Source organism: Anastrepha ludens, chromosome 4, assembly GCF_028408465.1.
Source record: "Anastrepha ludens isolate Willacy chromosome 4, idAnaLude1.1, whole genome shotgun sequence".
Classification (NCBI taxonomy): domain Eukaryota; kingdom Metazoa; phylum Arthropoda; class Insecta; order Diptera; family Tephritidae; genus Anastrepha; species Anastrepha ludens.
In genome coordinates, this window is record NC_071500.1 from 72,667,224 (window position 1) to 72,679,311 (window position 12,088).

At 35.3% G+C, this 12,088-nt stretch overlaps 1 protein-coding gene across 1 annotated transcript; it reads left to right on the plus strand.

Moving 5' to 3' along the window:
- The first annotated feature begins 780 nt into the window (after window positions 1–780).
- LOC128859780 (succinyl-CoA:3-ketoacid-coenzyme A transferase, mitochondrial) lies at window positions 781–11,975 on the plus strand. The gene is made up of 7 exons (XM_054096858.1): window positions 781–980; window positions 5,689–5,884; window positions 8,906–9,079; window positions 9,148–9,360; window positions 10,771–11,351; window positions 11,432–11,602; window positions 11,677–11,975. The coding sequence occupies exons 1-7, from the start codon at window positions 915–917 to the stop codon at window positions 11,821–11,823; spliced, it is 1,548 nt and encodes a 515-aa protein (XP_053952833.1). The 5' UTR covers window positions 781–914; the 3' UTR covers window positions 11,824–11,975.
- Window positions 11,976–12,088: the final 113 nt, after the last annotated feature.

Here is a 12,088-nt window from a genome sequence, read left to right on the forward strand (position 1 = left end):
TCAGCTGTTGGCAGTTTTTGAAGACCAGCTGATAGTGTTTCTATAGTAGTAGGTTTCTTCAACAATATTAAAATACTTTTGATTCAAACAAGTACATCCACACGACTTTTTTGTTATCGTAAACCATTCAGTGCAACATAATACTATAATTACATTTTTATGGACTTTTAAAAAAAGGTACATTTAGATGTTATAAATACTTAAAAGTAGCAAAAAACTCCTTCGACACGCTTTTATCCTTATTATGACATTCAGTTTTCACTGTATTTCTCTCCCTGAGAATATTTTTTAAGTTCTTAAAGTTTTTTATACGTTTTTACTTTACGGATGTATTAGTATCAGAAATTTTTTAAAGTGCTCGAGTTTCCGTTGTTGTTGTTGTTGTTGTGCCAGCATAAACATTCCCCATATATATAATATATATGAGGAATGCTGCTGAAGTGACAGTCCTTGGCCGGATATAATCCAAGTTTAACTTACTTCATTGTGAAACATAATAGAAAACTTCTACTGCTAAAATATTTGTCTTGCTGCTAAAATTTTTATATATGTATAGTTGAGTGAAATTTAAGATTACAAGGTAAATAAACTTAGTGTACTATATTTATCAACTACTACTACAGTTCAATATACCGATTAACGCACTTAAAATAATCAAAAGTGATAGAATACTTTATCAATGAAATTAAATTATCATTTGTTTGGTAAAATAAATAATTGCCTCACATCGCTATATGTGATAATTTTATTTTTAATAGCATGAGCTTTATGCAACAGACTAGCAATCAGTGTGGAACTTAAATTTAGTACTTGTTTCACGCTTGGATCATCTTGTTGTACCGCGTAGTAGCATAGTTAAGTAGTTTGTTTTATTTCTTTCAGTAAATTGGATTATTTCGTTAAGTATTAAAAATATGTTGGTAAATCAACTGCGTAACGGTTTGGCAAATAGCACACTTTATAGTCGGCATTCAATAAAAGTGAGTATTGTGACGGGCCAAAACCGGCAAATATTTCGATTTGTAGTTCACTTCATAATTCTTAATACAGAAGTAAATATGCTGTCTACTACATACATACATCTATGAAGTGCTTGTGTATGAGCTGAAACTAAAGAGCTTCTGCAGATTTATGCGAAGGTGACATGAAATGAAACTCCAAGTTTCGTGAGAGCTCTGTAAAAATGAACATATTCCGCGTATAAAATGTTACATTCCGATAATGCCACTAAGGGAAATAATTCTAGTATGGACATTAGTTGAGGAATTTCGGTGATTTTGTGGTTAACAATTGGAGTAACAATTATTACAACTTCGGTCGTGAGTTGCTTAGCCAACAAAGAGCATCATTTCCTATCACTGTTCATTTATCTTAAAACGCATCACATGGTTTGATAATCGTTGATAATTTAATATCATTTGTTTTGTGCTTCACTTTTATCATGATATGCACTTAAATATGCCCATTTACATGTGTAAAAATGTATAGCTGTTGATTGTACTATGATAAAAATATAGTAAGGGGAACCGCTGAGAAGCATTTTTCACGTTTGCAAATAATTTACTCTCTCAGGGTATAATATGAAGAATGATAGAAACTAGATTCCGGCCATCAGAGAGTGCGTGACGTCACGTTTGCCGAGTTGTGCAGTGTTGCCAACCATTTGCTCTTCGCAATAAATTGAGTGCTTTTTTATACCCAAAATGCGAAAATTTTTAAGTTTCGTGTTTGTTTCTTTTTTTAATTCAAAGCTACCGAAACTGTAAGTAAAAAAAACTATATTATTAAACAAAAGAAGGTTAAAATAAGTCACTCTGAGAAGATTTTAGTGCTAATGAAAATTTGTTCATTCTTATAAAATTTGATATTTTGAAGTTGCGAATTTAATTTTTTATTCCTTTAAAGGTTATGCAAGAATATTAAATCTAAAACCATAGAGGTGTAATCGTCTCGTCCGGTTCTCAATCCTTAGTGGGACATAGGGCATCAAGAAGTGTATTCATTGTAAAAATAAGCAAAAAAATACCAGAAAATACTGAAAAAACCATAATGACATTTTTACAAAAAGAGTACCTAATTTTGTTACATAACCTAAAATATAGCAAATAAGTCGTTCCCTTAACAAAATAGTTTGTTTTAACAAAAAAAAATCTAGGGTCTGTCAGACTCACGCACGGTAGAAGTGAAACTTCTAAGTTGGTTGTTCCTTGCATGGGAGCCCATCAGAAAGAACGCGATAAACCAATTTACCGGGGCTGTGTATTAATTACGAGTTTAGTGAATTTTCTATTCAAACCCACACGTTAACGAGGTTATGTATTCAAAATCCCTCATTCGTGATGTATTTCATCGTACATTTATGTGATATATTTTTTGATATATTTACTTAATATATATTTATCTTGGATTGCCATGTATTTCATCAGGCATATTGGAGACAACTATCTGTTGATGAGTCGCATCTGATGCGCAAGTTTGCATCACATCAGTCTCACTCTGACTCATTTTGCCCGTAACTTAATTGTTCACCAACACACACTGAATTTAAGAATATCGCTTCGTTCAGTGCGAATCACAGGTCAACGCAATATCCTAACCTCGTTTCACACTTACTGAACGGCTGATGCACGGCGTGGGTAGTTTGCTATAGAGCAAACGGGAGAGAAAGAAAGGCATTCGAGAGAGAAGGGGAGAGACGGCGTGTCTCGGTGGCTCCCTCACATCGTTCAGCGCTTGCGATGCGAGAGAGCGACAGAGAGAGCGAATAGGCGAGAGTGGGAAGGAGCAGCTGCTCCTTGGCCCCGCCCATTTGACGGATTTCGGTAACGCTCCGAACTTACCGTTTCACTCGCCTATTTTCAATCTGCCTTGGGGCCCCCAACGCGCCTAAAGAAGTTTCACTTCAAAAACTCATAAATTAAATTGTACATATCCAGACCTTCTTCTTCTTAGCTTCACAATTCGTGGTGGACCATAGCTTCATCAACAATTTTTCTCGACTTTATTCTATCCATGGCTACATCTCTCCAGTTGTGTTCGTTTATTTGCTTAAGATCTGATTGACGTCATCTAACCATCGCTTTCGTGGGCGTCCTCTGTTTCCTCCTCCAATGGGTGTTAAAATAAAAGCTTTCCTAGCATTTCGCTCTTTCGGCATGCGCAGTACGTGCCCAATCCATCTAATTCGTTGGGCTTTGATAAAACGTATTACATTTTGTCTTTGAACGATTTCTTCAGTTTCATTGTTGTAGCAAATGCGGTAGCTGCCATCTATTGTTGCAACCGGACCATATAGGTATTTTCCTTATAATACGTTTTTCGAAGCACATCAGCTGATGAATATTATTTGTTTTCAGCGTCCATATATGTATCCATACCACTTTTATTTAAAAAAAAACGCAAAGTTCTTTAAGTAATTAAATACAAATTTGGTATTTTATTTTCTTTAAATGGGCATTTTAGTGCGTTTCTATATCCAAAGCTAGGCAACACTGCAGTAGCGAGAGAGAAATTTGACTGCTGAAAGCAGAAGAACACCAACAATACCTGCAATCGCGGGCAATGCAACCATCAAAGCTAAATAAAACGTGACTACCATTCGAAATTCACAGAGAGAACGTAGGTTCGAAACTCGGTTAAACACCAAAAAAAAAAAAAAATTAAGAAAAACATTTTTCTAATAGCGGTCCCCCTTGGCAGGCAATGGCAAACCTCCGAGTGTATTTCTGCCATGAAAAAGCTCCTCATAAAAATATCTGCCGTTCGGAGTCGGCTTGAAACTGTTGGTCCCTCCATTTGTGGAACAACATCAAGATTCTCGCAAAAAGGTACAAATAAATTTGAAGAATTCAAACCTACACTAGTTAATACACCGATAGGCTACATAAAAACTATATGGTGCGCTATACAGAGCTACTGGACTGCACATGAAGAGCTTCAGCGTAAACTCTTACCTATCCAGAATCGACCCCGACATAACCATTTTTCGATACTATACAAAGTGTATAAAGATGATGATTAATTACAATCGCACCGATCACTGGGGCATAGTACCCAAATATTAAAAAAAAAATTGCAGAAAAAGCCAACCCTCGTGCTACTGCTCTCGCCCACACTTCCATATATAGTCTGGCCAATTTGCATTATGTCATTTTCATTAAAAATAATAGAAAAGATACTAGACAACTAACATATGTACAGGGCCGTCAAGGTAAATCCGGAAAACATTTCGAAAGCTCTGGAGCAGTAGCTTTAAGCCTAAAACCGCTGATAAAGGGACATATTTTTAGTGTATTGTTTCCTGATTGACATTGGAGTGCCGGAGTAAGTGCTAGTGAAACGATGAGTCGAGAGCTGGACAGAAGAGCTGCGATACTAGAGTCACTTCGCGCCGGAAAAAGCCCTAAAGAGATAATTGAGTGGTTTGGTTACAAAAAAACGCAAGTTGTTAAACCCTGGATGGACCGCGTGGCTGCTGGAAGAGAATATGTGTTTCAGCAGGACTCCGCACCTGCTCACAAGGCAAAGAAGACTCAGACTTAATTATCTTAAATTATTTTAATTAGATATCCAGAAGATAGAAGGTACACATAGAAGAGCTGGCGAGGTCATTAGAGTATTCATGACGTCAAAATTGATTGCATCGAAAAGTTGGGAATGTACACCAAAATTACTGCGATAGAACTACATGACTATACATAGTTAGATCTATGACGAAGTAAAATATTGCCTGACGAAGTAAAAAATACATTAACAAGGTTACCAAATCTTGCGTGCATGGTCCACGGCATCAATGGAGGTTTTTGTAAAACTCACACCTCTTCACATTCATATCCAATCCTAAGCGAAGAGGTATATCCTAAGAACAACCAAAGCTATCATGATAGTCCTAGAGCCATTTTGTGGCCTAGGAAAGGGTAACTTATTCTCTCTTATTAGGAAATAGTTGATAGGCAGGAGGTCTTGCTGGGACAATCTACCGGGACAATCTCACATTAACCGATTTAAAGATTGTTTGGAAATTAATAAGAATAATTTTAGAATCATCACAGGAATTCTTACAAGGCATTGTAGATTGAATTATCATTTTACCTATCTGGGCCGCCGTAGTCAAATGGGTTGGTGTGGGAATATCATTAGGATTTCAGAGAGAACTTAGGTTCGAATCTCGGTGAAACACCAAAATGAAGAAGAAGATTTTTCTAATAGCGGTCGTCCCTCGGTAGGCAATGGCAAACCTCCGAGTGTATTTCTGACATGAAAAAACTCCTCATACAAAATATCTGCCGTTCTGAAACTGTAGGTCCCTCCATCTGCGAAACAACACTAAGATGCACGCTTCAAATAGGATGGCATCGTGCCCATCTCTAATGCAGAAGTGGCACAAACACCTGGGTAAACACATTTTACAAAAGTAGAAAACAAAACACAATAAAATAGGATAAATACTGCAATTTATTGAGGAAGTTGGGCTCGGAGGAATACTAAGAAACCATGAAGGGGACACAAAATATCTTTCAGGTCGCAGAAAGGTATGCAATTTCTAATAAACGTCTTTTTTCCTCAGTTTTTTTGCACTTTCAAAATACAATATTAAGCTCAAACAGCACGAAATTGAGCTGTCACAACGTACATCGCCTTTATTATTACATCATGGTAATTACTGATCTTCTTTTTTATTTTTTTAAGTTCATTGCTTGTTACTCCACAAGTGTCAAATCTAAAGGAAAAATTTTCGAGAGTGCAGCTGCAGCAGTTTCTGATATCCCAAATGGATCTAAAATCTTGTTCGGTGGATTTGGTGTCTGCGGCATACCTGAGAAATTGATCGATGCCCTTCGGGAAAAGGGTGTTAAGAATATAACTGCAGTTTCAAATAACGGAGGTTAGTCACAATTTAATGTATTATCAAATTTATTTTTAGGTTATGTTATGAAAATCCATGTTAAAACTCATTGTTTAACACGATTAATATATTTATTTGGACCAAACAAATATAGGTATCTATAAGTACAAATAGAAATATGTAAGTCACATAGATAAAATTTCTTAGACCAACTTGAAACATTATTTGCCAGGATATCGGCACAACCGTGCCAATGCCAGCAGTGGGGCGCGATACTGTGTCTCATTGGCTAAAAGGTAATAAACTAAAATTAAATGAACCGAAAACAAAAATGATGGAAATAAATATGAACAATCAAATTGCATTAAAAATAATGAAGTACTTAGTTGTCATTATAGACAAAAATAAGACATTTAATGAGTACTTCGAATACATATGGGAAAACATTGGGAACAAAATTGGTTTTCTTAAAAGGATACGAAGTAAAATCGGCACAACAACTGTAATAAATATTTACAATGTTATTATTAAGCCTCATTTTCAATACTGGTCAACTATCCTATAAAATTGGTATAACCGAACACAAATGGCAAAATTAGCAAAAAAAAAAAAATACAAAAAATGCAAAATAAAGGAATGAGATGCATATTAAAATGTTACATCTACACACCAGCCAAAATAATGCAAGAAAAGCTGAAATGGTTAAATTAAACACAAATACTGCAATAATGACTATATTCAAAAATCAGAATAATAATGACGGATAAAGTTGAATATGTAAAGGATGCACAAAAATACGACTTGAGAAATTTAGAAATTCCATCGATTTCAGAATAAAATTCAAGAGTACCATAGCGGCATAAAACTCGCTCTTTTATAAGGGATTCCAGTTATTTATCAACCTTCCAGAGAATACAAAGAATGAGCATAATACCTATAATGTAAATAGATACATATATTCAGAAGAACTTGCGTCGATCATATTAAAAAATTTTAAATCACACTGTCCAATCCGAATGAGGTAAAGACATTCAAGTCAACATTGTCATAGAATTGAGAATAAGTGTAAAATAGAGTATGATCCACTTTATGAAACTCTTTGGAGAAGTCTGTACAGGTTACATTCAATTGAGCTTGATTTTAAAGTACGCTTATGGTTTTATTAGTGGATAAAGCTGAAATTGTGAAAGTTCATCTTAGGGGAACAATACCATGTTGATGTATGGATATGAGTGACTGGACATGATCGAACAATTCAGTTTTGTGCAGAGCTTCCAAGAGTTAAGAAAAAAAGCTGTTCATACCTGTTATTAAATGGGTTCGCAATTGGTCTAGATATGAATGAATCATTTAACTTAAACAATATTGTGGCAATACCTTCTTGGTTAGTTTTTTGACTACTTTTAAGGTTATAGGTATATTGCCAACTTAACGTCGGTTGGCATCACATAGAAGCTATCAATTTGATCTAATGGTCAGGAATCCAATATATTAGGAATAAAGGATACATGATTTTCATATACTTTTTAGAATAAATTACAAGAGTCAGATACAACTCCTTCGTAGAATAAACTTGTAGGAAATCCATTCGTTTTGCGTTTCGTGTTAATATATTGCAAAAAACTTTTAGGATTACGTCTCAGATTTGATACAACTCTAAACATATATTGTTTGAATAGGAGGTTGTGGAGATAGTCGAACTCTTTTCGTAGAGGATAAGGGAACTAATAAGTTTTGCTATAAATTACTGAACGGTTTGGGGCATCTACGACAGTTCCAAAATGAATTGTTGAGTTCGTGCAGGAATCTCTTCAGCAGATCTTTCTATTGCGAGGCACGATTGAGTTTTACTGAGCGTCTATCAGCGTGAAACCTCTTGCTATCTGGGAGGTTTATAAAATAATCCCAGTGGCGAACCAGTGTTGATATCTTTTCGGGCTGCCAGACAGTAATGACGGCTCTTGACTCTGTATTAGTGATATCGTCAAGTTGATCTGCATGAAGAAGTACCAGAATATTTATAGTAACAAAATGTCTGATAAGTTGAACCGGAACGGCTCGACTTGGTGGATATCTCGTGCAGAAGAGGTCTGAGCCTATAAGTATGAATGTTTGGATCTCTCAGCAGTGGATTTGTATGTTATATGGTGTGTATACCACAATATGCTCTCAACTTAATGCTTATTATTTCTTCTTAGAACTTGATTTCTACCCCCTTAATCTACGGGGCGGCCGGCGTAGGTGAATGGGTTGGTGCGTGAATACCATTCGGAATTAAGAAAAACATTTTTTTAATAGCGGTCACCCCTCGGCAGACAATGGCAAGTCCGCCATGAAAAAGCTCCTCATAAAAATATCTGCCGTTCGGAGTCGGCTTGAAACTGTAGGTTCCTCCATTTGTGAAACAATATCAAGACGAACACCACAAATAGGTGGAGGAGCTCGGCAAAACACCCAAAAAGTATATACGCGCCAATTATATATATATATATATATATATATAATTGGCGCGTATATACTTTACTATATATATATATATATATATATATATATATATATATATATATAATCTACGGGGACAGTCGTAGCCGAATAGTTTGATGCGTGACTACCTTTTGGGAGTGCATAAGTTCGAATCTTCGTGGATGAAACATCAAAATGGTAGAAAAAGTTTTGCTCCTGAAAAAGCTCCACATAAAAAACATTTGCCGTTTGGAGTCGGCTTAAAGCTGTAGGTCCTCCATTTATGGAACAACATCAAGACACACAAGACAAATAGGAAGAGGAGCACGGCCAGACACCTAACAGAAGTGTATGCGTCAATTATTTATTTTTGTAATATTTTAAACAAATTTTTAGGCATAATCTCGTTAAGCACTTGTTATAACATTTATTTATTTATTATATAGTCTGTAAGCATATTGTTTATTGTTTGTAAAAATGAAATTAAATGAAATTGGCCATTGAAATTCTGATAAAACAAATGTTTCTACCCCATATTCTCAGAAATTTTACAACCTCGTATACTGAATAATTAAATAATTTAAATCTTATTTTTAGGTGTTGAAGATTGGGGTATTGGCTTGCTGATCGAACAAAAGCAAATCAGCAAGATGATTGCTTCTTATGTCGGTGAAAATAAAGAACTAGTCCGGCAATATTTGTCAGGTGAATTAGCCATAGAATTGACACCACAGGGTACTATTGCCGAGAAAATTAGAGCTGGTGGCGCTGGTAAGCACTATGAACATAATGAATGTTTCATGGTTGATATTAATTAGAATACTACAAATTAATTTCAGGAATTCCGGCATTTTTCACACCTACCGGATATGGTACCCTTGTACAAAAAGGAGGGGCGCCAATTAAGTATACAAAGGATGGCAAAATCGCAGTTGCTAGTAAACCCAAACCGGTGCAAACATTTAATGGGAGAGACTATATTATGGAGGAGTCTATTTTTGCCGATTATGCTGTTATAAAGGCTTATAAAGCCGACCCATATGGCAATTTAGGTCAGTATTTCATCACATACATATCTCGGTATTACTGGAATTAGTATTGATTTTTGTTTTTTACCAAATTTGAATTATTGTTTTATCAAACTTATCATACTTATGAACCGCGGCTTCAAATAATCGGACACGAGTTTTGATTACTTCCATAGAATCACTAAATTACTTTGAAAGAAAAAATATTTCGCATTTAATTTACTTATTATCTAATATTTTATTTCAATTACAGTAACATTTTTTGTTTAAAATACTTAATCGGGCAGGTTCTGTAATTAATTTGCTGGCACGTGCCTTAAAGTTCACTCGGAAGTGAATAACGAAACCTAACCCAATATAACGTTGAAATTCATGATATTGATGATAGAGATATCTTTCAGATCGTCCAAGTATGCCTGCCACTTTTGGAATGGTTGACATTTAAAATAAGCTAAATTATAGAATAGCCCCAAATACCTTCTAAAGTAATTAAAAAAATACAAGGCGGTAATTTACATTTTTTCAAATGCGAACTAGACAGCTGCAGTATAAAAACAATCAATAGAGCTCGTAAAGGCCAAAATAAAGATTTCCAATACTTAAAAATATTTTTTTATTCAATAAATTTCCTCAGTAAATTTGCTCAAGAAAGCGTTAGAATTTTGTAAATGTGTGGAATAAAGCCCACTTGTTTACATTAAAATAAAACCTGGGAAGTTCCATTGGAAAAGGAAATGGTTGGTGTACATTGATTTTTCTTAAACTTCCAAGTTTTGTAGTATTCGGTTTTATAAATTTATTTTTTATTAATATAGAAATTTTTAATATTGCCTAAAAGGTTCTTAAAAAGGGCATTTCTTTCAAATTTAAATTTTTAATAACGAATATCTTGCAAAATAAGAAAAAATTTGCAAAACTATTTAGCACAGTATATTTAGTACCCAAGTACTACCTCTAAAAGAGGTTTTAAATAACATTCACGAGAGTCCATCTTCGCCTTTACAAGCTTTTGCCTTCTGAATGCCGGTAGCGAAGTCCAATCATCTGCTGCCTTTTGGGACTCGCATTACTCTTACTACAAAAACTGAAATACGGACGAAGTTTTGATTTTTGTCTCCCCCTAGAAATGGTGTAAATGTTATCTTTGGTAATACGTAGGCTACCTTTCCAGAATCAGCTAATAACTATGACCTATTTTTGTGTGATGCCTTTTTTTTTAAAATCAAGTTACTTATGTTACATTTCTGTAACCAATATGGAGAAACATATTGAAATTTTTTATAATAGAGTATGCAATGGGACTGTTTAAAAATTTTATAACATGGACATTGGGCAAAAATTTGTCATTCGCAGGTTATTTTGCATCTTCTACTCTCTCTGTTGCTTATTACTATTTACTTCTTTTTGTTATATGTATTTTTTATTTTTGTTTAGTTTTCAACAAATCAGCACGTAACTTCAATGCGCCTATGAGTCGCGCCGCTAAGACAACCATTGTTGAGGTAGAAGATATTGTACCCGTTGGCGCGTTAACTCCGAATGAGATTCATATTCCAGGCATTTATGTGGATCGAATCGTTAGGGGCTCCAACTATCGCAAGCGAGTAGAGCGCCTTCGCCTGCGTGAAAACACTGATAATGAGTCAAAGTCTAGCCCAGGACAAGAGTTGCGTGAACGAATCGCAAAACGTGTAGCCTTAGAATTCCGGGATGGCATGTACGCCAATTTGGGCATCGGAATGCCAGTTTTATCTTCTAATTACATACCTAAAGGAATGAAAGTTATGTTGCAGTCCGAAAATGGAATATTAGGTCTGGGACCATTCCCAACGAAGGAACAGGTTGATCCAGATCTGATTAATGCCGGAAAAGAGAGCGTAACTGTTGTACCAGGAGCATCATATTTTGGTTCAGATGACAGTTTTGCTATGATTCGTGGTGGTCATGTCGATTTGACGATACTTGGAGCAATGGAAGTGTCCGCGACTGGCGATTTGGCCAATTGGATGATACCGGTAAGTATTGCATGATGATGATACATACAAGCGTAAGTGAATAAAACCACAATTAACTCTCTTTTATTTTTGGATGCTAGGGTAAACTTGTGAAAGGCATGGGTGGCGCTATGGATTTGGTGGCGGCTCCTGGCACCAAAGTCGTTATCACAATGGAACATAACGCACGGGATGGTTCACCTAAAATTTTAGACAAATGTACGTTGCCACTAACTGGACAATGCGTTGTTGATTTGATTATTTCGGAAAAGGTATGTTACTAAATGCCAAGCTTAAGTATTGTTCTTAAGGAATCCAGCAACATTTTGGTTGAAATATTTTATAGGCTGTTTTTTCCGTGGAGAAAGGCGTTGGCTTGACACTAATTGAAATTGCTGATGGTTTCTCGGTAGAAGATCTGAGATCCTGCACAGGCGCGGAATTTGAAGTTTCCCCGAGTCTCAAGAAAATGGCTCAAATTGATGAAAACTAGAGACTTTTGTATGCAATATTTGTAATTACATACACAAATATGTTGTAAGATGCTAAAATTTGCCTTTGTCAAAGTAACTAAATATAATTGTGTGATACGTCTGCATTTATTTAACTAGGTCAATTAAAGTAGCTATTTTTTCACAATTTTTAATAAAACTAATATATATGTTTTGTTTAATATGGGAAGAGAAAAATTACGCATAAGTTTAAAGACTGGAAGTGGATAGCTGAAGCAGTAGAGGTTAATATACGAACATACAGAT

Coding starts and splice junctions, on each gene's coding strand:
- LOC128859780 (XM_054096858.1), top strand. CDS start 915: ATGTTGGTAAATCAACTGCGTAACGGTTTGGCAAATAGCACACTTTAT. Junction 981..5,688: donor ATAGTCGGCATTCAATAAAA/GTGAGTATTGTG, acceptor TATTTTTTTAAG/TTCATTGCTTGTTACTCCAC. Junction 5,885..8,905: donor TGCAGTTTCAAATAACGGAG/GTTAGTCACAAT, acceptor TCTTATTTTTAG/GTGTTGAAGATTGGGGTATT.